This window comes from Harmonia axyridis, chromosome 7, assembly GCF_914767665.1.
Source record: "Harmonia axyridis chromosome 7, icHarAxyr1.1, whole genome shotgun sequence".
Lineage (NCBI taxonomy): Eukaryota > Metazoa > Arthropoda > Insecta > Coleoptera > Coccinellidae > Harmonia > Harmonia axyridis.
This window is the reverse complement of record NC_059507.1, coordinates 36,121,349-36,149,265: the sequence shown is the minus strand read 5'-3', so window position 1 is coordinate 36,149,265 and position 27,917 is coordinate 36,121,349. Positions and strand designations below refer to the sequence as shown.

At 38.7% G+C, this 27,917-nt stretch overlaps 1 protein-coding gene across 4 annotated transcripts in view; it reads right to left on the bottom strand.

Annotated features, from left to right (window-relative positions):
• Positions 1-707: 707 nt before the first annotated feature.
• LOC123685010 (head-specific guanylate cyclase) overlaps positions 708-27,917 on the bottom strand; it is a 146,091-nt gene continuing 118,881 nt past the window's right edge. For all 4 annotated transcript variants that reach the window (XM_045624558.1, XM_045624560.1, XM_045624559.1 and 1 more), the window contains 6 exons: positions 25,234-25,413; positions 19,629-19,767; positions 17,120-17,286; positions 10,104-10,247; positions 6,133-6,287; positions 708-2,292 (listed from right to left, as the gene is read on the bottom strand). In XM_045624558.1, coding sequence (XP_045480514.1) covers positions 2,094-2,292; positions 6,133-6,287; positions 10,104-10,247; positions 17,120-17,286; positions 19,629-19,767; positions 25,234-25,413 — 984 coding nt within the window. In that variant the 3' untranslated portion in view covers positions 708-2,093. The remainder of the gene's footprint in view (positions 2,293-6,132; positions 6,288-10,103; positions 10,248-17,119; positions 17,287-19,628; positions 19,768-25,233; positions 25,414-27,917) is intronic.

Genomic DNA, 27,917 nt, shown 5'->3' with positions numbered 1-27,917 from the left:
AACGAATAGAAAAAACTAATATTTACATGTATAAGAACAGGTGAAAAACGTATATCGTGTTAAAAAATATTTACAAGAACGCGTGAATAAGGAATCATATCGTGAAGAAAGTTTTTTTTTTCCATTCAGTCTTCGGCTCAGATCGACATCTCGAAAATATTCGCTAACATAAAGACGAAATGGAATGGTCCTTGATGAATTTCATGTTTTTCTTACTTATATCTAAACTCCCTCAGCTTCCAGCTATTGAGAGTTATATATTTACTATCTCAGAAATTTAGAACAATTGCTTCAGTTTTCAAAGTTTAAGCTTACATAGTTTACTTTGAATGAGAAATATTTGATAATTTTTCATAATTAAATTAAAGTACACTCGCACAACATTATATATGTAGGTACATCCAATAACTGATTATTTTTTAGCAGAACAATGTCAATTGTCCGGTGCTGATTCAAAGCCTTAATTTATTAATTCATTTGCTGATTCAATCATAAACATCTTGTGATATTTTCGAGCGAAACCGGTAATGATTTATATAATTTCAAATTTTTGATTATTCCAGAATTCATAAAAATATTTTTTCAATGATCTAGTCTACTCGAAAATATTGCTAAGCAATTTTTGGTTCTTGATATTTCTGTACAAGTTGTATAAAGCGAACATTTTTCCCCACCATTTTTTTCTTGCGCACAAAATCATTTTACAATAGTGTATAAGTAGATATTTATTATGCGAAGGAAATGTCTTGTCAAGCAATTTGCTTATGCTTACTTGGATCCAGAATGCACATCTCAAGAAGAAAGAGATAAAAAAAAAGTTGCGAATTGTTTTATCCGTACATAGCAGTTGCTTTTTAATTTTTTTAATATAGGGTGTGACAGCTACCTTTGCTGATTTTTATTTTGGTGCCAAGTGTTTAGGGGAGGTTGTGAAAGGACGAAATTGGCTTCATTTGGAAAAGAAGGCCCTAACATTTCGTTTGCCAATTCTTCAATAACCGCGATGCAGTGAATCATCAATGTTGAGGCACTTCCGGATTTTTCAATACATATATTCTATTGAAGTGATAGCAATTTCAGATTATACAGGGTGCGGCAGAGCCGATTGACGAGTTTTGATAGGTCATACTGGGCTGCATGTAATTCTCTTCAACTCCATGAAAGACCACACCATCCACCTAAAGTCACAGTGTTTGGTGTGCTGTATCTCAATTCGAAGTGATAGCCACTTTTTATATCGAGGAGGAAAATATCACCGTCACAGTAACTCCCAAGCGTTATGTCTCAATGTTGGAAACCTTCATACAGCCTGAATTGGAAGAACTTGCTGAAGAACACGATCTGGGTGACATCTGGTTCCAGCAGGATGGCGCCACAGCTCACCGAACTTTATTAGCTGTTTTGAGACAGATGTTCTCAGGGAGACTGGTCTCACTGAGTGGGGACGTAAGTTGGCCAGCGCGCTCACCAGATTGAAGCATCTGCGACTTCTTCCTTGGGGCCACCTTGAAAATAAGATCTTCAAACATCGTCTACACACCCTGCCAGAATACAAGTAGCGAATAACCGAAAAAATCCAGGACATACCTCTCGAGATATGCTGAAAAGCGGTAGAAAATTTCCAAAATCGACAATATCAGTGTGTCGCTGCCGACGGCCGCCATCATGATGATTTCGTTTTCAAAACTTGGGCAAAAAAACTATATTTCTTACTGCTTCCAATGAAAAAAACCGTTTCTCTCTAACTTTTACCATTTTCTTTAAATATCCCTCTGAAACCCGTCAGTCGGCTCTGCCGCACCCTGTAGAACCTTATCAGAAGCGAATTCGAAAATTTTGAATTTGAGGGAGATTTTAGAACTTGGCGGCTAACTCAGTGTATTGAAAAGACAATCGTTACTTGACTGATGCAATCTTTAAAACTGCTACTAACTTTTGAAATTAGCAAAGTTAGCAGTCCCACCCTGTACAAGAGCTAACCTAAATCATCTCGACCATTCTGGACCAATCTGCGTGCACCTACCAGGAAGCCGATGAGCTTGAGTAGTCAAAAAGGATCCCCGTTATTGCTAAAAAACTAACAGTCTTCTTGTTCAGGACAGGTCGGCGCCGAGGCCTATATCCTTGAGGCCACAGTCAACGTGGTCGTTCAGAGGGGCGTCAGGTGGCGCTGAGGGGTGAGTGTAGCCCAACAGGAAGTGGCACGTTCCGGGAATGTGGCTGGGGAATCCTGCTGGAAGCAGGGACCTATCTCTGGCTTCGAAGGTGAAGTTGGATGTTTGCACCAGACGTCTGAAAGCGAGAAATAATTCAGGGATCATTAGATGTATTGACAATTGGTCTGAAAATTATACGTGAAGGAAATATAGGGTGTTTTTTTTTTCGAGCTATATAACTTTAAGTTAGCACTACTGTTCAAGATGACGACTGATTTAACAGCAGTCAAGTGATCTATTCTCAGTTTGGTTTGACAATTCATCATGAAATAGCAAATGAAGAACCAATTCGCTGTGTCACTTTTCTTAGAAGCCGACGAAAAATGCTTTTCAATTTCATTTAGAGAACATGAACTCTTTTATAATTCTGCCTTCTTTTGTGGTTCATATTTGTATGTACTACTGGGACTGTTTCAAAATTGCCTCCATGGAAAATGACACGCAGTAAGCCGCGGAATCCCAACATATCCCACGTCAAACCCGCGGAAAACAAATTTTCCACGTCGCGACATTTACGTCCCGTCTAAAACAGCCAGAAAAGCGATAAATATCCCCGGAAAAACAATTATATCCTCGTACGGGGAGCTGTCGCCAGGAAAACTCGAGACAAACGACTTGTTTCCCTATCGGCGCGTCCGAACGCAGGGGCGTAGACAGCAGGTACATATGGAAGGGTACCGCAAATCTTTATACCTTTAGGTTACTTAGACCAATTATTCGGGATATTTGATTTTTTTGCAGTGATTTGTCTTTTTCCTGAATGATACAATAACTATCAAAGCATAAAAAAATCTATGTTCTACGTAATTGGAGGAAAGCTCTAACATGAAATCAGGAGCTTTTAGGCGCTCATTCATTCACAGAACTGTTTGTATGTAAAGGGTGTTTTTTTAGAGCTATAGAAATTTATATTGCATTAAAACAACGATGGATTATTCGATTGACATGAATTTTATTTATCCGCAAGATAATCTTGTGGCATTACATTTTAAATATGATTTCTGGCATATGACCGCCATGGCTGGCTCGGATGTAGTCCAATCTGGACGTCCAATTTTCGATTACTTTTTCCAACATTTGTGGCCGTATATCGGCAATAACACGGCGAATGTTGTCTTCCAAATGGTCAAGGGTTTGTGGCTTAGACCAATGACTTTACATAGACCCACAGAAAGTAGTCTAGCGGTGTTAAATCACAAGATCTTGGAGGCCAATTCACAGGTCCAAAACGTGAAATTAGGCGGTCACCAAACGTGTCTTCCAATAAATCTATTGTGGCTCGAGCTGTGTGACATGTTGCGCCGTCTTGTTGAAACCACAGCTCCTGGACATCATGGTTGTTCAATTCAGGGATGAAAAGGTTAGTAATCATGGATCTATACCGATCACCATTGACTGTAACGTTCTGGCCATCATCGTTTTTGAAGAAGTACGGACCAATGATTCCACCAGCCCATAAAGCGCACCAAACAGTCAGTTTTTCTGGATGTAACGGTGTTTCGACATACACTTGAGGATTAGCTTCACTCCAAAGGCGGTAAATCACAAGACCCTGGTGGCCAATTCACCTTGCCAAAATGACAAATTACGCGCCCTGGGAAATTTTTTTACAATGAAGACAAAACGAGTCGTATTGTGCAGCTTATTCTGCTGATTGCACCGTCTTGCTGAAACTACATATCTTCAATTCCATGTTATCAGTGTTAGGCCAAGAAAAATCGGTAATCATTTGACTATAGCGATAAGAATTGACGTTTTAGTGACACATTCTTCATTTCAAGAAAGAGCGTGCTAATCACTCCATCCATTTTTCAATACTTGACATGAGTTGACATCGAAAAACTACTACTTGCCTTGAACTTGAGTTGAAGCCAAGTCAAATAGGTTGAATATTAAGTCAAAGTCAAGCCGTAAATCTTTATTCCCGGCTCAAAATTCTAAAATTACAAACATCATAATAAAATGGAAAATCCCGTCCACGCCACTGTCCGAACCGCAGATGAACTTCAAAGGAGACGCGCTGGGATCGATCGGGTTTCGAAAAAAAACAGACGGCTCTTCGGTTTTCTGGAGACAAATTGCGGGTCCCCTTCGGGAGAAAGCGGGGGGTCGGCGGGGGATTCCCACGGCCCCGGCGGGAGGCGAGACAAGAAGAAATTGCGGAGCACAAAGCCGCATTACGCGGACGTAAAAATGCTAAAATATTCGCGGGGTAACGAGACGGAAAGGAGCGCGAACGAAATAACAGAACGGGGATATTCATCATCGTACCTCTAACCGGTTAGCGTGGGCGTGGGGGAAGTTATTCGGGAGTTGGGGGAAGTGAGCCGCGCTGGGGAGGCCTACTAGACTCTCCTTCGTATGTTGTAATTAATGTACAACTGAAAACATGATATATTATCATCCATTTTTTTTTGGTTTTTCATTATGTTTTTTTTTGTTCTTTTATTTGTTTGATTTTCATCCTGGCTTTCCTAGATCTCTTAGAAGCTTGTACCAGTTAGGAGAACCAATTGTGTTCTGCGTATGCTTTGTGACTGAGTCACATCTAAAGGGTGTAAAGGGTAAAGATTTACAAGAAAGGATAAAACAACATAAGAATGATACGGAAAAATTAAACACGACACAAGGACATAGATTCAACTTGGCGAATGTCACAGTTCTGGATTATGAACCTATTTACAGTAGGCCTTTAATCAGTGAAATGATTCTTTTAAGGTCAAACAACACAGTGCACTATAGAGAAGATGCCCAACATCTCAGTTTGGTTTATGATGGTCTGATTCTGGGCAGTTATGGTGTTTCAAGAATTCAATATGGTCTATAATAAATAATAATGGAAATAACTGAGAATATTCAAGGTATCTGCGTTTGGCAAGGTCGGTCCTAGCCCTAAACTTTAGGGGGGGTCGCCGTTATGGGCTTTAAGTTTTTTAATGGGACCATTTCGTACCTTGTCTACTTGAAACGCATATTAAGTGTTACGTGGTTCCATTTTAGGGGGGTCATGACACCATGGTAGAGGCAGAATCTAGACTCATCTGTGAAGAGAACTCTTTTCCAATCAGCCTCTTCCCAATGGATATGCTCTCTCGCAAAATTAAAACGCGCCCTTTGATGGGCTGGGGTAAGAGCTGGGTCTCTTGCCGCGACACGAGGCCTTAAATCATATTCTCTGAGGCGATTTCTTATTGTCTGAGTGCTAATTTGCACCCCATGAATTTGCTCAAGCTGATTTTGGAGAAGGCGAGCGGTTGCAAACCGTTGTCTCAACGAAGAAACTCTCAAGTAACGTTCTTGAATGGCAGTTGTTACCCGTGGTCTACCCTGTCCTGGTCTTCGGACATTCATACCTGTCTCCCTGAATCCGGAAATTCCGGAATATGGAAATTCCAAACCTTTCTGCAATTCTTGTGTATGTCCACCATTCTTCTCGCAAAACTACCGCTTGGGCACATTCCTCTTGGGTCAAATTGCGTGTTTCGCGTTGCATAGCGATCGAGTGTAGAAAATCAAACGAAAGAAAAACTATTGATCACTAGAATTGATCGAGAGCAACTGATTTCAGAATGGAGCCAATACATTCAAAATCTGATAATCTCATCTCCTTTTATTCCTGCTGGGAAAAAACATCTGTATTGAAGAAAAACGTTGATAGTGGATAACATATGCATGCATAATTCTGATAAAAATAATTATCATTGAGAACAACTTCAGTTGTAGAATAAATTTGAGATTTCCATAATGTGCGTTAATTCTTTTGCGCAGTGTATTAGCATCAGTATTATGAATGAAAGAATTCATCACGTGATACTCCAGGCTTTCCTATCTATTAAAGCTTTGGCAACAGCAAATAGTGCGGAAAGCAAAACGTCGATAGAAGAAAAAACAAGAAGTCTGAAAAATCAGAACTTACTCGTAAGTGGTGGGGCTGACGTTTATCCTGAGAGGTTCGCTGCCTGACTCGAATTTATTGGCTATGGTCACGTTATGTCCAAACATGCAATAACGGGGCATCTTCACGCCTACCACGCCTGCTAGCACGGATCCTGTATGGATACCGATCCTCATCTGGAAAGAAAAAGAAATTTATTTATATGACTTCAGCCTCAGAAAGTTTTTCCGCCAACTTCATAATAATAGCCCAGTTGAACTTACACGAAATCATCCAATAATGGCTCCTCTTAATGCCATGATTTCTCATGAATGCTTGATTATCATGCACAACCGAACATAGAAGTATTTAGCAACAATCCAAAAAATGTCATAATTTACTAAAATGTGTTTCATATTTTCAATGAAAGGTGTACTTCACTACGTGATTCCATAGAACAATGTATACATAATTTAAATCGAGGCTGCATCACGCTCTATCAAATTTAATTATGTTTTCTCAATTATAAAATGATTTTCTCTATTTCAGTATCGTAATGAGTTCATAACAGTGCTGTAATGAGCTCATTACAGCATTGTTTTCAGTTATATTGTTCGTTTTGTGGTTGACTTGCGATCCTATCGAATTTCAACACATTTTAATTGTCAATATAATATAATTTGGATATAGTGAATTTGCAACATTATTGGCAATTTATTTTAATTCTGGTGGTGTTAAATCGCTTTCGTCAGACATAATTCACGAATTTAATGTGTAATCACAAATTATTTCAAAATTCGAAACGTACAATGCGAATTCGAATTCTGTAATCTGTCAAGATATAATACTGAAGTAAATAGGATCTATAATCTGAATTTTGCATTGAATTTCGATAATATTTCATGAAAATTGACTGGAATAGAGAAAATATCGTCTAATACTCGTTGTAGAAAACAATTCCAACGCTCATGCGTTCGAAAACTCGTTACTTCACTGCTCGTTTTCGAATTTCGCATTCGTGTTAGAATAGAAGCCCATTATGCAACTTGTTTTGGAATATACTATTTGCTGTCAGTGAATTAATTCAAAACACACTCAAGCAGGATTTTCACTGTACTTATAATACTCTTAATCAAGAGATATATCCTTAAGACCAGCTCATACTACACACGAAAGGTTTTTGTTTTTTTTTGTTAGAACCTAAATGTATAGTACAGCCAGAACACATTAATACATTTTCTGAATAACCATTAATAATCGCAAACTGCCTCAAATTAGAGCAACCTCATACTTATAAATAGTAGTCATTGCTTTGGGCGTTCTTCTGCATCTATTGCTTATGACAGTGGAGCAGATTTTTTAGCCATCAAACGACTTGGTGGATGGTAATCCATCACATATATCAATCAGTAATCATTGTTTATTCATTTCAGTATTTCAAAATTTTATTATACAGTACTCTTTTCTATTGATTAACAAGTATAGTATTCAATCATGTTTTGAGAGTCATATTTGAAGATAATTGTTGTCTGAGATCATTACGTCTTAACAGCCATGTTGCTTTTATTTTTATTTTATTTATGTTCCTTCCTGGAACAATGAACAAGCAAAATTTTCGTTAGTGCGTTTCAACTCCATGAAAGACCATTCCATTCACCTGAAGCCACAGTTTGGTATGCTGTGTCTCAATTCGGAGTGAAAGGCCTTTATTTTTTCGAGGAGGAAAATGTCACCGTCACAGTAACTTCCAAGCCTCATGTGTCAATGTTGGAAACCTTCATACAACCTGATTTGGAAAAAATTTCTGAAGACACATCCTCTACACACCCTGCCAGAACTTAAGCAGTGAATAACCGAAGAAATGTGGGCCATACCGCTCGAGATATGCCGAGAAGCGGTCGAATTCCAGAATTGATTACATCAGTGTGTGTCATATAAGTTATATCGGTTTCAAAACTTGAGTAAAAAAACTATATTTTCTACTGCTTCAAATGAATGCAACGGTTTCTCTCTAACTTTTACCATTTTTTTTAAATAGCCCTCTGAAAATCGTCAGTCGGCTCTGCCGCACCCTGTACTATCAGTAGGTAATCGAGAGAAATGAATGGAGTAGAACAACCGGCCCTTTGCTCTTTTGATTCCAGTGTGACGAGTGAAAAGCCCAATCGGAATTTCCTACAAGTGTTATTTTATTCACTCGAATCCTTCGTAACCTCCGAAATTTACCCAAACTTCCCCTACACAAAGCGACCATTTCCTATCGCCATCCCAGATATTGCCCGAACTATAACCTGTTCCTCTATCGAATAATATGGGAAATAGCGATCGCAACTTTCCCTCTCTGATCCCAAATACAAGACAGGTCGAACCCGATTTGCATTCGGGGTACACGTCCGGGACGCCGTCTCTTCCAGACCCATCATTTTCCCATGTAACTGATGGAATATGCCGCAAAGTTTATCGACACTCCATTACCGGAACTGAGCGAGGGCTGAACGACACGTATCGATCATTTGGGGCTGTTCCTTTGGGAAGAATCCGCGAAAATTGCCGTCTAAAACAACATCGGGATGTCTGTACACAGGCTGGGTTAACCTCGGGGGAGGTTTTTTGGAATGGGGTGGATGAATATTATTTTTGGATGATTCTCCACTTTGGGTATAACGTAGAAAGAAAAATGAACCTTTGTTGGAATGTTTATTACTGCAGTATTTTGATGAGTAGAGAACTGAAAATTTTGAGGTACAGGATGAACGAATGCGTTTTAAAAATCACGACGAGTTTTACCAAAGACCCTTCAATGACCCAACAGACAGAATTGGGTGTTTTGTCTTTTCTTTAGACATCATAAGATCTCTCAAGAGGATGTAGTCACTACAATGAATTTTTCAAGTTCAACATTTTTTCAAGATCTTGTAGATGCATAAGTAAAGGATTTTTCATTAAGAGGTTTCATTTTACATAGCCCACTATCTGGACAGCTGTCACTTCTCAAGCTACCATCCTTTGGCATTCGACAAATAAAGCTACGCTATTAGTGAAGACGGAATGATTCAAGCTTCAACAACGCAGCAAAATTGTTAATAGTGAAACTGATGAAAAAATTTGAGTTTTTGGGGATAAATAAGTGCTGTGAAGAATAGAAACGGTGTGCGTTGCCCAAAAACAACTAATAACATTGCTGCTGTAGTGTTGACGAAAACCCAGGTTTGTCGATACTATTCGATCTTGGGAATTACTTAATAATGATTGTGGAAGAGCCTCTCCAACCTCAACGTGTCACTGTTCGATGTGGTCCTTTGAGATGGTGGGTGTACCACACAAGGAACGAAACAGTCAATTTTTCAAGGAAAGTTTCCTGGACGTGTTATTTTTTGAAAAGGCGATCACAATTGGCCGAGAACTTGTTATTCAATACCTCTGAACTTTTTTCTTTGGGGAGTGAAAGATGAAGTGATGAAGTGAATCAATAGTGTCAATAGAAGGTCCCAAATAAGTGTTCAACAAGAAGGCGGTGTTTTTGACCATTTACTCGATATTTTATAGCGCTTCATCAAATTAATTTGTTATAAATGTTTCCTATTGATAAAACTGTCTTATGTTCACCTTTACGAAAAAAAGTCAAATGAACTTTGTTGTTGAATGTTATTACAAATCGAAATGCATGAAAAAATATAGGGTGTCTCATTGAAAAGAATATCATTTCATGAAATATTATGAGAACGCGACTGTCAATTTCTTTTTTGTTTTCGGCATCGAGAAAACCACTAAAAATGCTATTAGTTTGCCCATTTAACCGACATCGTAGCATCAATAATAACGGAGTTAGCAATGGTGCCGACTTAATTTGAAACACCCTGTATAATATTTATGATTTTTACTCCAACGTTCTAAAGAATATTAATTCACCCGAAAATTGTCAACTATCGATTTGTAGTTTAAAACAAGTTGCGGACCATTAAGTGTGAAGGTTCAATACTTCAATGTTTCGATAAGGGCTTTGGAGAACTCACCTTAATTGGTTCTCCTCTATGGGTCTGGTGCTTCGAACATGTATCAATCATTTTGAGGGCCATCCAGGCTATCTGCATGGCGTGCGTCTTGGTCTCTTTGTGAAGGCCTCCTGCGACGCAATAGGCATCGCCGATAGTCTCAACCTGAAAGAAAAAGACAAATTATGATGATCTGCTACGGACTAGTATTTGTAAAATTTCAAATCTCCTCAGATGAAACCTAATTGTAATGTTGAAATCTATGGAAGATGTTCAATATTAATAGATCACCGATGATGTATAGTGTTATAGCACCATATAGTTCTTCATAATAGAGTGGTTGCAACGATTTTGCACGCTTCGGTCCATGTTACGCTACTGGAATTTTTGAAGACGCGGTAATTTGTCAGTTGATCGCGTACCATCGGTCGGAGCGCGGATGCGCGGATCTAGAGAGAATCTTCTGGAAGATTTTCAATAGTTGTCAAGACCGCAAGGATACGTACCTAAGATTTAGATTTCAGTCATTATTAATTTAATTTGAGATTTGGAATCTAATTCATCGGCGAGAATTGTGTCGGGATTCTCGCACCTCCCGTGGGATTGGAACAACAGAAACCTCTCTCGGGATTGAAAAATATCAAGAAGTACTTCCTTGAGATACAGAATTTGGAATAGTGCGTATGTTAAACCACTTTAGTTCCTGAATCTGAAAAAATTCCTGCGTAATACCTGGCATTATCATCAACTTCGTTGAATGGGGATTGGAGTACTATAGCTTCCTGATAAGATCTGGTGTTCAGAAGGCTGAAAATAATTTACAGAAGAGGTTCCATCCTAATAGCAGAGTAACTCATCCAAAACCGATTTAAGTTGAGTTTTTATTTCATTATTTATTTAGAGTGAAAAGGATCGATCATTGTATATTTTAATTTCATTAAGTTTGTAAAAACCTGGGTAGGAGTTTTGTTGCCAAATAAGCTAAACTATCCCTAGAAATTAGTACTTAGAGTCTCATGGGCAATTGCAACGTTACATGGTATGGAAATGTTTCACAAAATTTAAATATTTCAGAAAGGATAAAATTTATAGGATGCTTCCAGGTTTGCTTTTTTATAGCTCCCCGGAGAAATTGAGCCTCGGACATCAATTTCCTTATATCTCGAATGAATTGAACTTTTCTTTGTCCGAAGTCAGCCCACTCTGTACAGCTCATTTTCCTTTTTCCAACCCAGCAACCCCGCTTTCCAGAGTCTTCCTCTCCACACATAATCTGATTAATTTCCCGTTCATCCTCCATTCAAAATCCCCCCATTCAATTTCGACGCCCTAGTGGGATGCAGACGACGCTTTTAACGCAATAGGTAGCGTCGTTATTCTGGCTTATTAACTGCCTGATGTAGCCAATAACCACATCCGGAGACATTCTACCCACGACCTCGGAATATATCAACCTCCCCCCCTCTTTACTGCGGTCAAGCGGAAACACGGAAGGTTCTGTTCTTGTCCCGGGCTACAACTAACGACTTGTAGGCCGCGTGAAATCCCGTGGCACAACAGAGAGAGCTGTGAATCCGAAAACGGGAGCTTTTCTTCGGGAAACTTGTTCCAGATGTTTCGGTCCGTACGTCCAGCAGCCTACTGCCAATTAGGAGGATTACCTTGGCAGATAATTGATGAGAACGTGAGAATGACGGATGGAGCAAGAAAACGGGGCCGGCTATCGTGGGTTTGCGAGAGATGGGATCTGCGTTAGGTTCGGATTGTTAACTTTTTCTTCCCCTTCAACAAATCCTCACCCTGATGAGGATAGCGTTACCTATAACGTTATCAATTCGGCGAGTTGTGTGTTTGGGGTTGAAAAAATTAGAAGAATTACAATCAATTTAATGAATCAATCCATCTTACAGTGCGGATCATAAATGTCATACAATAAGCTAAGGTGTTTGTGAATATAACGCCAAAGAAATATTAGTCGATTTGTGTCTGAATATAAAGTTATTCTCGATAAAACATGTCAGCTTTTGCAAATTCTCGTCATTTGAGGGAGGTTTCAATTTTTGGCTTTGATATAAAGAAATCTGCGGCTGAGGCTCATCGAATGCTCTCAAATACCTATTGTGAGGCCGCTATTAGTGAAAGAACGTGCCGAGAGTGGTTTCAACGCTTTAAGGACGGTGATTTTGACGACGAAGATAGTAACGAAAGTATTACTGCGTTCTTTCTATATTCTTCTTCTTCCACGCAATTCACGCCTTAGGCCTGTAAGTCCCATTTCAGCTCTCTTGTGAGATTGACGTCCAAAACTTTTTCCATCTTTTTGGGGGCCTGCCTGGAGGACGTCGTGACTGGGGTCGGCCATCCCTTGCAATCCTTGCTACTCTATTTACATCCATTCGACCCACATGCTCATTCCATTGTCGTCGTCGTTTGCGACCCCATCTGACCACCTATTCGATCTCGCATTCCTTCCGTATTACGCTGCTTCTATTCATGTCTTTCAGATAGAAGTCTGCAATACTTCTGAGAGTTTTCATTTCAGTTGTTCTCAAGTTGTTTTTGGTTTTCTGCCCGGGTTTTTATAGCATGTAAGTACAGGTCTTATGCAAGTCTTATAAATCTTGGTTCTAGCACGGATGTTCATGTATTTGTTATTCCATATTATCTTCCTCAGGGCTCCAGCTATTCTGTTAGCTTTGTGTGCTTGATCTCTTACTTCGCTAGTCCTGTTCTGACTGTGTAAGTTGTACTCCCAGGTATTGAAAATCCATAACTTGCTCTACAGGCTTGTCATCAACCACAAGCTTGCATCTTATGGGTTCTTTAGCGATGACGAGTGTTTTTGTTTTGAGGATTGATATTTGCATGTTGTACTCTGCAGCCTTTTGGTAGAATGCGTGCAGAAGCCTTTGCAGGTCGTCCTCGTTTTCAGCTATTATAACTGGGTCATCTGAATAGCATATGATCTTTATTTCCCCAGTGGTGAGCATGTAGCCTCTGCCCGATTGCTTGAAGTGGGTGATAATGTCGTTCATGAGGATATTAAATAATTGAGGGCTTTCTATATTGAAATACTCAACAAATATCAATAATCGATTTTTGAACGATCTTTCTTTATCTATGCAGCAGTAATTATTGAAGCTGTCATTTTTTGACATTTGACAAGTAAAACTACTCCATTGCCTTGAAAACGCATTGAAATTGTTGAAATTTACTACAAAAACGGTAAATACACTTTTGGGTCGTAGTGAAACAGCTTCTCGGTCGGCAATAGTGAAACTGGTGGAAAAATTTGAGCTGTTGCTACAAGTTTGTGATGTGAAGAATCGTGTGCGTCGCTCAAGGACAACTAACTGCTGTAGTGTTGACGAAAACCCAGAATTGTTGATTCATCGTCGATCTTGGGAACTACACAAACGAGATTACACCATATTTTGAATAAAGACTTAGGTCTTAAGGTTTTTTAAGTTCAGTTAACACAAAAACTAGAGCCAGTCGATCACCAATAACGTGGTAACTTCAATAATTGGGTCCTTGAAATGCATCAAAATGATTCGGATTCATCTTCAGTGAAGGCCCATTTTTACCGTGGAGACAACGTTAATAAAACCAGAATTGTCACATTTGGGGCTACCTAGTAATGATTAATGATTTTTTTTATGACCGGAATTGGAACATGGCAGCGTTATGTCCCACACAAGCAACAAAACGATCGTAATTAGCAAAAAAAGTTTCCTCTGGCCGTGTTATTTCTTGTAGAGTTGATCACAATAATTGGACACCGAGATCTTTGAAACGTTAAACTGTGTTTGGGACCACGTGAAAGATGAGGTCTATGCCAAAGCTCCACAGTCGATTTAATGAAGTTGGAATTCGTGTGAAGATATCGAGGATAGCCGCGAATTGGCAATGAAACATTTCATAAAGAGCAGATATGGGGCTGCAACCGTAACCGTGGCGGCTATTTGGATGATATCGTTTTCCTTAATTAATGGAATACCCTCTTCTTTACAATGAAATACACATCCATTAATTCCTCTAAAAATTTACTAGTGTTTTGGTTAATATTAAAATGAAATCTATCATTGGAAAACTTCTTATTGAAAAACGTCTGTTGTATACTTCAGAATAAAGACCATTTTCATTTATCTCGAACAGGTTTCCATCAATGTCTATTTTCGGATTCTGCAGTAACACAAATTCAATATAAAATATTGAATCATTATGTTGTTTAAATTGAAGCCGGAGCTACACCCACACAATTTCTGATACTTCCACGAGTAATTGATGACTGATCGATTTTCCACTTATTGGAAATGAATTTTCAATGTCATTTCTTTGTCCCATTGTTACGGTTCGGTCCATTCATTCTTTTGTTGCTCCAATTATATCAGTTGATATCGAATCCCAAAAGCGGAATTTGATGAATTGAAAACGGGATGAAAAACGAGCGCTGGAATCGACTAGCTACACGTTAAGCGATTTTTCTGGTTCATTTATTCTGATGAAGTTTCGACATCGTTCCAGCAGAAAAAAAATTAAAAACAGTGCGTATAAGATATTTGTGCTTCACGAAAAATAAGAGTTATCGCGTAAAATTTGAACGAAATATTTTGTGAATTCAGTTCGAATTCTGTGCCTGAGTATAATAATAGTAGCGTTCTTTCGAACTAATCTAAGTCATCTAACTAAGCTGAACTTACACTGCGCAAAAAAATTAACGCACATTATGGAAATCTCAAATTTATTCTACAGCTGAAGGTGTTCTCAATGATAATTATTTTTATCTACTCTTATTGAATTATATATTCATTATTCAACTGCTTTTGAGCAATTAATAGTATCTATTAACAAACAGCCGTGAGTTATAATAACTCACTACTATAACTCACTGTAATAAATCGGAAAATATGGATCTGTGCTTCTATACTTCTCTGCTTCTATTCGATTGGCCGAAAGGGAACATTCCATTATTGTTATTGAGGGGAGGAATGTCCGATGGAATGTCACTCTTGACGTTTTCAAATTAAGTTGATATCTAATTATGGTGAATGTTTTGCTGAAAACGATTAATTCAGATAGTGAAGATGAAATATTATATAGGTATACATTTCCAAAAGACAAACAGTTAATGTTACCATATAGAATTAATTGCCGAAAGAATATAAAGGAGTTTGAAAAAATTTTCAAGATTGGTAGAGCAGTAAGATCATTAAGTCATCGTTTACAGGGAAAATTTTTTGGTATATTTTAATGCATTTTTATAGGCAACTATTGAGGTTTTTCAATGAAGTTCTATGTCTGTACTCAATACTGGATTCGACCTAGCCGAATCTAGTTCGATTGTAATTGGTGGCACTAAGTTTCCATCTCTCTTGTACGGGATCGAGCACATATATGTTTATTTCCCATTCCTTCTGTCTATATTCTAAGACTGTATTTTTTTCTTAGTATTTATTGATATAGTCGTAGATAAAGTATAGTATTCAACTTGCGGTAATGGTCATAACTCACTTGATGAATTACAGCACTCGCCTGCGGCTCGTGCTGCAAACATCATCTGCGTGAGTTATGACCTACATTACCGCTCGTTGAATAATATACTATTATCAGAATTATGCATGCATATTTTATCCACTTTCAACGTTTTTCTTCAATACAGATATTTTTCCCCAGCAGGAATAAAAAAGATGAGATTATCAGATTTTGAATGTATTGGATCCATTCTGAAATCAGTTGTTCTCGATCAATTCTAGAGATCAATAGTTTTTTTTTCGTTTGATTTTCTACACTAGATCGCTATGCAACGCGAAACACGCAATTTGACCCAAGAAGAATGTGCCCAAGCGGTAGTTTTGCGAGAAGAAGGGTGGACATACACAAGAATTGCAGAAAGGTTTGGAGTTTCCCATACAAGTGTGTCCAGAATGTTGCAGCGATTCATGGAGACAGGTATGAATGTCCAAAGACCAGGACAGGGTAGACCACGGGTAACAATTGCCATTCAAGAACGTTACTTGAGAGTTTCTTCGTTGAGACAACGGTTTGCAACCGCTCGCCTCCTTCAAAATGAGCTTGATCAAACTCATGGGGTGCAAATTAGCACTCAGACAATAAGAAATCGCCTCAGAGAATATGATTTAAGGCCTCGTGTCGCGGCAAGAGGCCCAGTTCTTACCCCAGCCCATCGAAGGACGCGTTTGGATTTTGCGAGAGAGCATATCCATTGGGAAGAGGCTGATTGGGAAAAAGTTCTCTTCACAGATGAGTCTAGATTCTGCCTCTACCATTGTGATCGACGTTTCCTTGTATACAGACGTCCACATGAAAGATATGCTCAGTGCATTTTCCTGAATACTGCTGGTTTCGAGGGAAGATCGATTATGATATGGGGTGGAATATCTTTGACTGCTCGCACAGACCTAGTGGTCGTTGATAATGGAGCTATGAATGCGGATAGGTATATAAGGAACATTCTTGAAGAGCATGTAGTGCCATTTGCCACATAAATTGGTGAAAATTTCATTTTTATGGACGATAATGCCAGACCCCATCGTGCGCGCATCGTTCAGGAGTACCTCGAAGAGGTTGAATGGAATGGCCAGCAAGAAGTCCAGATCTCAATCCGATTGAGCAGGTTTGGGACAACCTCAATAGAAGGCTGAGAAGTCAAGAAAATCATCCAGCTACTCTTAATGACTTAGGAATCCAACTCAGAGAAATCTGGGAACATTTTAAGATCACTCATTTTGAGTATGAACCGTCGTTGCCGAGCTGTAATTAACGCAAGGGGTGGAAATACCAAGTATTAAATCACTTATCAGCATTCCAGTATTTTGAAAATTGTTTATTTCTCTTCTTTCACATGAGATTCGGTGAAATCCTGAATTTTTCTTCCATTTAATGTGTCTTGTTTCGTTCAAAACCTTCCCGAGAGAACATAAAAAATAAGTTATAAAGTCAATGTAGAGTTAACTTTCATTAAAATTGAGATTTTCAGAATATGCGTAAATTTTTTTGCGCGGTGACTGACCTACCTTGTATACATCCAGCTGTCCGCAGAAGACGTCAAACTGGTTGTAGAGATCCTGCAGCATGTTGATGACCATCATGGGGGTGGCGGTAGAGCATATGGAGGTGAAACCGACGATGTCGCTGAACAGCATCGTCACGTCTTCGTGCGTCTTCGCGTCGATGGTTTCCCCTGCAAGAAGAGGGAATTCTCGTATTATAAAGGCAGGCTGATTCACGTAGGGATTTGCCTCTCATATCTTCCCGCCTTTAAGGATTTACGCGATAACCTACATGGCGTAATTTACAAGTTATTGGGGCGGAGAAGAGCTCTCTTGGCTTTCGCAGGAAAAATTAATGATGTAGCTTTCGGTTTATGTCTTGGGTTAGGCTGGGGGTGTTTTATGTCTTTGGGATAATCGGCAATATATTTAAAGGGAAGGTCGTGAAGTAGATCAAGGTGATTGTATAGCAGAAAATGCGTAAGGTACCTGAATTGTACAGGGTGGGCAAATTTCGATGTTTTAGCACTACAACTTTTAAACCAGGACAAAATCTGATACCCCATTCTCGGTCTCTTTTTCTGAGAAACTAACAAAAGTAGCATTAATTTTTGGCCACCTTCTTTTGTTTTCGAGTTATTAGCGAAAATTGGAAAAATGGCGATATCGAAAAACATTTATATCTCCGCTAATACTGATGATAGAGCTCTGAATTTGAAACATTATACAGGCACTTTTTTACGTAAAATCCAGTGGCGTGCTCGTCTTTTCAAAAAGGTTTCCAATTACGAAACTATGACGCAAAGTTATGTTTTTTCAAATGGAAACACTAGATTTGTGTGTCATTTTCTGAAAGCTTAATTTTTCCTCATTTCAAAAATATATAACATCGTATGATTCGGATCAATATAAATAATAGAAAATGGCCAAAAACCTCTTTTCACCTAAGAGTCTCAATATTTCTATGGTTTCAACTGTTGATGAACACAGAAAAATTGAGCTTTCTATAACAAGAGCAGTGTCCTTCCGTCAATCTGATTATTTCCATGCTTTTCACTCATTTCTACAAAATTCGAATCTAGATATGTTTCATAAATTTTGTATCTAAAAATTGATTCGGAAATAACAGAGAAACCACAAGATCGAATTTTTCAATCCAAAGAGTTGTATTGAGATGCATGTATCAGGAGATTATTTACATAGGTCTCCAGAATGAAAACGCACAAGTACCAATCCATTTTAAACAGCATATGAAACAATGCATATATGATTGAACTCAACAATTTAATTACAAAGGGACAAACAAGAAATAATATTTAACCTAATAATGACAACAATTGCACAATGCACAGTCGACACCTCTTCTCGATATTCCAATAGATGAATATTTGAAACTGTGTTCAAGCTACCTAGGAAACTTTTTCCAAGTTCGTTTATCTTTTCGAAACTATTTGTATAAAATAAATATAGTTCCGAATTTTTTAGAAAATTGTGAAAAGCATAGAAATAATCAGATTGACGGAAAGACACTGCTCACAAGAGCAATAGAGAAAGCTCAATTTTTCTGTGCTCATCAATAGTTGAAACCATAGAAATACTGAGACTCTTAAGTAAAAAAAGGTTTTTGACCATTTTCTGTTATTTATTTTAATACGAATCATACGATTTTATGTATTTTTTAAATCCCTTTTGGAAATACGAGCCCGCCACTGGATTCTACGTAAAAAAGTGCCTGTATTATGTTTTAATTTCAGAGCTCTATCATCAGTATTAGCGAAGATATAAATGTTTTTCGATATCGCCATTTTTCCAATTTTCGCTTATAACTCGAAAACAAAAAAAGGTGGCCAAAAATTAATACTACCCTTGTTAGTTTCTCAGAAAAAGAGGCCGAGAATAGGGTATCAGATTTTGTCTATCTCCTCTGGTTTAAAAGTTGTAGTGCTAAAAAATCGAATTTTGCCCACCCTGTACAGGTTGATTGACGAAAAACAGCTGTTCTGAATTTATTTGATTGAAAGCTGGCGTCGCCACTGACAAAAAGTAAACTCTCTTCGGTCAAAAGCTATCGATAAGTTCATTGGGTAGTGAAAATAATATTAATCCGGTCTAGCTGCATTGCAACACAGCAAAATCTATTGGATTAAGAGGAGAGGAGAGTATGTTGAGAGATAAAATTCAAATTTAGTTCTATAACAGTAGCATTTGAATGTTTTCGTTATATCTACGTGGATCGATAGTTTCGTTCCAACATTCTCAGAAATGAATTCCCACCCCTACTGAAATTCTACCGTCCTCCAATATCGGAATCAATCCAACGTATTATTCCATTCTTCCCGTCTCCACTCCCACTTTCCATTCACGTTCACCGCAGAATAAAAAAAAAGGCCAACCCGCAAGGCAAACAGAGCTTGACCGATGCAAGTGGCTGCACAAACAGAGATTTTTATTAACCGCGCAAACACAGCGGCTCCGTCGGACCGAAAAGACGCAGATAGACACAGTTCTCAGTTTACCGCCCATACTCACTCACCTAGCCAGAGCCTCTTTGCTATATCGGGCGGAAATATTAGGTGCAACAAGCTGACGTTCTTTTCTCTTTCTTTGTCCACCGCCCTGTTGCCCTCCTCGATTGAGCTCTTCAGCTTGTCCATCCTTCTCCTCAGTCCGTCCTGCGGGATAAAAATGATGGGGGTTAGGTCGGTTACGAAAAGTGGTGAATAAGTGTCATCTATGTGATGAGATCTTTGAATTTTTAGAGGCAATGAAAATTATTTGAATATTGAAAGTTTGAAAATCTATCTGGGAAAAACAAGGGAAATACATTATATAAACGATGCGACATTTAATATTTGCATTTCTGATCGGCTATAAAAAAACCAATGTGATATCACACGCGAGAAATTGAATCAGATCCAGCTAAAACTAATTCTGGAGTACCCCAGGGTTACATTTGGGGTCCTGTGCTTTTAATTACCTTCATAATAGATATCGAATACATTATCATGAAATATAACATCTTCATGATTGATTATTCTGATGACACTAACTTCCTTATAAGAGCTTTAAGGAATCCCGAGATCTAACGGTTGCTCAATAAGGTTATGGTTGAGGCGTAGATTTGGTTTGCTGACAATTTCTTTTCAGTGAATGTTGACAAAACAAAGGGTAATCTCTTCAAAATAAGTCGTATTGGTTTTTATACTCCACAGAAACTTAGATTGGAATGAGAGAATGGCTTTTCAGTGAATGTTGACAAAACAAAGGGTAATCTCTTCAAAATAAGTCGTATTGGTTTTTATACTCCACAGAAACTTAGATTGGAATGAGAGAACATCTTCTACTCCTCCTCAGTCAAGCATTTAGTAATCGGGTGAGTGAAAAGAGGTTTCATTAGCTGTTGCTAATATTTCAGAGGACAGTTCATCATCAGATGTCAATACTGTATTGTTGTAGCGAAATACGATTATTAACTATGTATTTTCAGTACAAATTCACAACTAACGCTTACTATCGACTGTCCTTCATCACTAGGCAACATAACTCACTTGGCTACTTTGATATTACAACAAATACACTGATATATAAATCAAATTTGATTTGGTTAATTATTCACACATGAATGACAGACGTATATCTGCATGCCGTTACCATAGTTATCTCATCATTGGCATTAATTGGACGTTCGGTGCATAGAGACATGGCAGAATTAAATTAACTCTTTGATATTTGCATGCGGGAAAAACCCGAGCTATTTCTTTCCCGAACACATATGCATGTGGAGAAGAATTAGCAGACATTTTTCTCGCTCTGTATTTGAGTGTGACTATTTGGGATCCAAAATGCGTGCGGAAAAAGGGTTCAAAGCGCACGGTCGAAGAAAAACTAATTTCCTGCAACAACACAGTACACAATACAGATTTCAGTAAGTCTTTCGACAATATATGTATCGGTAGACTTCTTGTAAGGTTGTATGGCGTTGTGGTCTGTGGGTTCCTCCTGCGGTGGTTTGCTTCCTATTTGAGAAATAGGTCGCAATAGGATGCAGAAGCAATTCGAATCCCAATTCATGCAATTTTGCCATTGTTTTCATATATTTGTGACACGGCGCATTGTCTTAATGAAACAGTAACTTTTTTTCTTCAAATGGGGCCGGTTTTTGACGATTTCATTTTGTTGATGGTCTGGCCCTTTTGGAGGTAATCAATGAATATTATCATACCTTGCGCATTCCAGAATACTGTTGCCATAACCTTGCTAGATGACTGTTGTGTTTTTCCTCGCTTCGGATTCGGTTCATCGTGTGCAGTCCACTCATCTGACTGTCGATTGGACTCCGGTGTGAAACGATGTTCCATCCAAGCCATGTTCCATCCATTGTCACATATCGACGCAAAAATTTTGGTTTTTTGCACTTAGACAGCTTCAAACACTGCTCAAAATTATTAACATGTTGTTGCTTTTGGTCGATTGTGAGCTCGCTCGGCACCCTTTTTGCACACAGCTTTCTTAATATTGGTGAAAGATACGATGTACACGTTCAGATGATGTCTTCACAATGTCTGATATTTCGATCAACTTCACTTTACGGTCATTCAAAATTATTTTGTGAATTCTTTCGATTTTTTCTTGGATGTCAGCCTATTTTGGGCGTTCACTGCGTTCGCCGACTTCGGTGCTCATTTCACTACGTTTGAACTTAGCATACCAATCAATGATGGTTGATTTTCCTGGAGCAGACCATGGAAACTCTTCATTGAGCCAAGATTTTGCTTCAACTGTATTTCCTCCCTTCGAAAAGCCATATTTTAACAGCACCCGAATTTTTTTTCCATCTTTTTTCGAATAACAAAAGTAGCTACACTGACAACGTAATATCTCACAAACTAATGGTCGGACTGCTGTCAAATTTTGATACGTATCGTTTGGAGGTTGGTACTTACTAAAAATCATATGGATTAAATACTAACACCCCCATCTGTGCATCAGACCGGGGACTGTTCAATTGGCCTAATACATTGCACTTCTGTAAACTCTATATTCTCCATTTTTTTTTGGTATAAGTTAACCTGTTTATGCTCTTGTTATAAATAAATAAATAAACACGAATAATGAAAGTGTTGCCAGACTCAAAATATACAAACTCCAGATGGCCTACCGCTACAATTGCCTGTGAATAAATCTTCCAAGATCCCCGATATTATTCAAGTTTTTCATAAGGCGGTCGAAAGTTTGGATCATCTCGAATTACTTCAATCTTCAAGGAACACCGAAGTTCTGAAGAAACTGGATAGGAGGAATTTAACTGCACGAAAGTCCCGAATTTACCGATACTTCGCTACCTTTGATCCCGATTCCGCCATCGACGAACTTCGTCACTAGCGGCAATTAGCAGGCTAAAATCGCGCCATATTTAAAATATCCACTTCAAAGGGCGCCGACAAAGGGACGCCGCCTCCGTCCAATTAACGGGGGTACGGCTGCCGACGTCTCAAAACTAACATTATCTTGTCTACGGTCTCTCGAGACGGGAATTCTGAGGATTAATCCGATTTTTGATGGAGATATCCCGGGAAATTGGCGGTATAACGTTGAGGAATCGCGCGCTTCGGGTTGTAAGTACAATTACTTCGGGGACCGACTGGGACGGACGTCGCAGTGGAAAAGGACGGAGTCTTGGGTTATTTACTAAAGGGGACTTTGGGAGACTTGAGTAATTGAGTTATTTTTCACGGTATTCGCTTATCGGACGACACTGGCTTGGTGCGGAGCGTGGGGTGATATATTGGTGTTTGCTTTGCAATTGCTACAGTTTTAGACGAGGTTGTGGAGTGATTGAGGATTCTGCTCACATCTGGACTTAAGACTTTAATTATGCACGAATATTCAGAGTTATTAACGTTGTGCATCGATTTTAATGGATTGATTCAAAACGTTAACACAATAGGAATCTATGCTCCCATCTATTGAGATTCAAGAGCTTAAGGATTTTCCAATAAGACGTTTCATCTGTAATTCAAACTGTTAAATCATTGAATAAACATTTCTACAGCCCGTTATCTAGGCATTTTAAAGCTGTCATCAGTGTCATCTTTCGACATTTGACAAGTAAAAACTACGCAATTACTAAAAATGGGAAGATACATGCTTCAAAAACGCATTGAAATTGTTAAAATTCACTAAAAAAATGGTGAAAAGCTCGCAAAACTTAATCACTCTTGAGTCATAGTGAAGCACCTTCTCGACTGGCAAAAGTGAAACTGGTGGAAAAATTTGAGCTGTTGTTAGTGAATTGAATAATAGAAACAGTGAGCGTCGCTCAAGAAAATTTGGTAAAACGATATTACACTGTATTTTACATTAAGAGTTAGATCCTAAGGTTTTTAAAATACAGTTAACATAAGAATAGAAGCCCGTTGATCATCAGATAGGTCGAACCTTCGCTGCTTGGTCTTAATGGAATACCTCATTCTTTACAATGAAATAAACATCGATTAATTTCTCCCAAAATTTAAAAACTCTCTTCAGAAAACCCTTTAGAGTAATCTTGACTTGACCATATCACAACCATTATTCCAACTACATAACATAACGGTAAGAAAAACTCCAATGGAAATGCTACACCGAAGATGAGCTTGACAAGGTTGTAAATTGATGTGGACTATGTTCATTTCAAAGAAGATAGCGCTAGGTGTCACACAAGTAACGAAAAACGCAATTTTGCAAAAAAAGCCGTGTTATCTCTCGAAGAGTTGTTCACAATTAGCCTTCCAGGTCTTGTAATTTAACCTTTAGATTTTTTTCTTTGGGACCACGTAAAAGACTATGCTAATGCTACACAATCGATTCTAGATCTTAAGGGTTTCGTGATGATATAAAGGACATACAGCCGCAAATATTTGAATTGGTAATGAAAAATTTCATAAAAAGGATATGGTGCTGTGACCGCAACCGTGACTGCCATTTGGCTGATATCTTTTTTCAACTTTTTTTGGGAAAATCCTTTAGAAAATTGATAAACATCCTTTCTCAGCAGAAGTGCCTCGTGTAAAACATCTAAGGACCTAGCATGAGATCTTCACATGGAAAAGGTAGTTGGTTTTTGCTTTGTTACTAAAACGCATAATGGAAAATTTGAAATAACTGAATAGTTTAGAAGGGTAGTTAAATTCAAATTTCTAGATAGATCCTTTCCTCTGAAATAATTGCCAACAAACGGAAAAGAATAGACAAGAGAAGATCCCAGGGAAGAAGCAAGTAAAATTCTACTTGATGAAAGTTTGTGGCAACTAAAAAAATTGATCTTGGAGAAGGAAAATGATATATTTGCTCTTTATACGATCATAATTTTTCTTATGTACTCCTATTGCTCAGGGTAAGAGGAAAAGCACATCTGCCAATACATGGCAACTGAGACTCCTCAAAAGCTTAATGTTTTTTTTGGATTTTGTGAACATAATAATGAAGCTTACTTCAATTTCTTAGGGTAAGATGATAAGCACATCAACTAATACTGGGCAACTGAGACCCCTCAAGAGATTTCCGTAAGCTCACATTAAAAAAATCATAGAATCTCTATGTGCTATGTGATCCTTCACTGAATTCCTTGAATTGTGATTGATGAAGCTTTCATTTCTCAAGGTATGATGAAAAGAGCTTCACGAACCTCACATTTGAAAAAACACAGTTTGGTGTGCTGTTTCTTCTATGCACAACATTTGACTTTACTTTTTTGAAGACGCAACATCACCGTTACATGGTTCTTATTGCCAAAAATCTAAGAATTGGATTTAAAGCTTGTGTCTTGGACTTTGAAATGAATCCATTATGAACACTGTAGAGTGTCAATGAAAAGAAGGTGCATCAACTACAGAAACACTGTTCGTTCCAATTTTCAACTTGTTATATTCAAGAAAGTAGTAAAGAAGAAAACGTGGTTTCAGCTTACAAGACGGAATCCAAAGATATAAAAGGTAGGAAATAATAAGTTAAACTAGATCATAAATGCGCAGTACAGCTATAGAAGCAGATCATCTGTCTAGTACCGTAAGTTGAAAGTCCCATACCAACCATACCATAAATAAATATTTACATTTTTGCCAACAAACTTATTCCTGCTATAATGAAAAAAATCTCACCTGAGCCCTGGCCTGCTCCCCAACCAGAATGACGTCCCTGGTGGCGTCATGCAGCGGAATGTCGGAAATGAACAGCCCGTTTCCGGTGAGACCGTCGAGGCCGTCTAGAAAGGGCGATCCCACGAACAGAATCGAGTCCGATTCTGGGCAGTAGACCATCTGACCTTTCAGCTCCAGTCCCTGGAACAGAGGAAAAAACGGTGGAGATGGTGAAAAAGCGGTGTGGTCTGTAATGGCGTAAAATTGGCCGAAATCGAATCATGTCCGATTGACGGAGTGCGGTCTCGGGAAATAGGGACAGGTATTTTCGAAATACGTCCAGACAAGGTGTGTACTCAGATAGAGTTTGGTTTGGGGAGTGTGTGGTGGTGTTTTGGGTTTTGTTAGGAGCGATGTCGGGGTTTATTTTCGCTTTGGTTTATTGTTTTTAATGTTTTTTTAGGAATCGGCCAAGGAAAAGGAAATAAGTTTCGAAGTGAGTAGAATCCAAAAACCGTATGCAGAAACACACAAATTCTACACTAGAGTTCGTTATTTCCTTATGGAATAATCATTACGGAGAAAGGGCTCAATTCAATTATATAAAGGGTGTTTTTTTAGAGCTATAGAACTTTAAATTGCAATAAAACAACGATGGATTATTCGATTGACATGAATTTTATTTATCTGCTAGATAATCTTGTGGCATTACATTTTAAATATGATTTCTGGCATATGACCGCCACGGCTGGCTCGGATGTAGTCCAAACTGGACGTCCAATTTTCGATTACTTTTTCCAACATTTGTGGCCGTATATCGGCAATAACACGGCGAATGTTGTCTTCCAAATGGTCAAGGGTTTGTGGCTTATCCGCATAGACCAATGACTTTATATAGCCCCACAGAAAGTAGTCTAGCGGTGTTAAATCACAAAATCTTGGAGTCCAATTCACAGGTCCGAAACGTGAAATTAGGCGGTCACCAAACGTGTCTTTCAATAAATCGATTGTGGCACGAGCTGTGTGACAAGTTGCGCCGTCTTGTTGGAACCACAGCTCCTGGACATCATGGTTGTTCAATTCAGGAATGGAAAAGTTAGTAATCTTGGCTCTATACCGATCACCATTGACTGTAACGTTCTGGCCATCATCGTTTTTGAAGAAGTACGGACCAATGATTCCACCAGCTCATGAAGCGCACCAAACAGTCAGTTTTTCTGGATGTAACGGTGCTTCGACATACACTTGAGGATTAGCTTCACTCCAAATGCGGCAGTTTTGTTTTTTGACGTAGCCATTCAACCAGAAGTGCGCTTCATCGCTAAACAAAATTCGCTTATGAAAATCGGTAACAACGGCAATCACATTTTGGGCCCATTCGACGAATCTACGCCTTACTTGATGATCGTTTGGCTTCAATTCTTGCACGAGTTGGATTTTGTAAGCACGCAAACCAAGATCCTTCCGCAAAATCTTCCATAAAGTGGATGGACACAGATCCAATTCCCGTGCTCGATGGCGGATATACTCATTCGGGTCTTCCTCAATGCTACGCTCTACAGCAGCAATAGCTTCTTCTGTACGCACCGTTTGGCGTCTCTGGGGATGCGAGTTATCAATAAGAGTAAACGTGGTGCGAAAAAGTTCCATGGTTAATCGAATTAACTGCTCTGATGGACGATTTTGTCGACGATGAAATCGACTTAGAGCGCGATACATATTCCGCACAGAACCATTATTTTCGAAATAAAATTGCACTATTTGCAAGCGTTGTTCAGGCGTGAGTCTATTCATGATGAATTGCCAAACCAAACTGAGAATAAATCATTTGACAGCTGTTAAATCTGTCGCCATCTCGAACAGTAATGTCAACTTAAAGTTATATACCTCGAAGAAAAACACCCTTTATATTCCTCCTGGTGGGGATTTATCCTCCATATCCCTCCTTGGGTACGCCTCTGATACTAACCGACTAAATCACAAATAAAAAAACCCAGAATTTTCCAACTTTGTTCTGTATAAACTTCTCGTATATCTCTTCTAATCACGGTAACGCGATCCTTATCCAAAAAGGAAAGGGAATCATCGAAGAGAAATAGAAACCTTAAACAAGTATCAATATCCGGAATCGATGACTCCAATTCGATAAGTAATTCGATATTCCCAGGTCTACCGACATTTTCTATTCCATTGTCCCAACAACCCCAATTAAGGACGACATGAGATGCAGGATGGGGGGAGATGAGGACCTGTTGCTTTTATTACCAATAAGATATATCCGCCATTGGCTCCCATAATCACCTCAGAGTTTGTGCGGAGATAACCGGAAAACTCGAACAATGCTTGCCGTAATAAGCGCATTGTAAAGCAAGCCGTGGAAAATTGTTCGATGAGCGCATATAAGACTGGAGAGGGTTTGCTTTCGGAAAGTGCGGAGGGAAATTTTCATCGAATTTGCTTCTTGAGGGTCGTCGAAGGATGGTTTCCCATGGCGATATTTATTATACGCTTCGGTTGCGCCGAAGACTCGATTTTGAGTTATATTGTGTCGGGAGTGGCATTGTTGGATCTTGTTGAGAGTTCTGTGGCAATCTTCGAGAGATTGATATTAAAGGGTTTGTCGATAAGAGAGCCAACTTTGAATTGCGCGTCAGTTTGTGTCTTCTCTGATAATTGCATGAGTTCCATTTTGAACCACTTGTTGT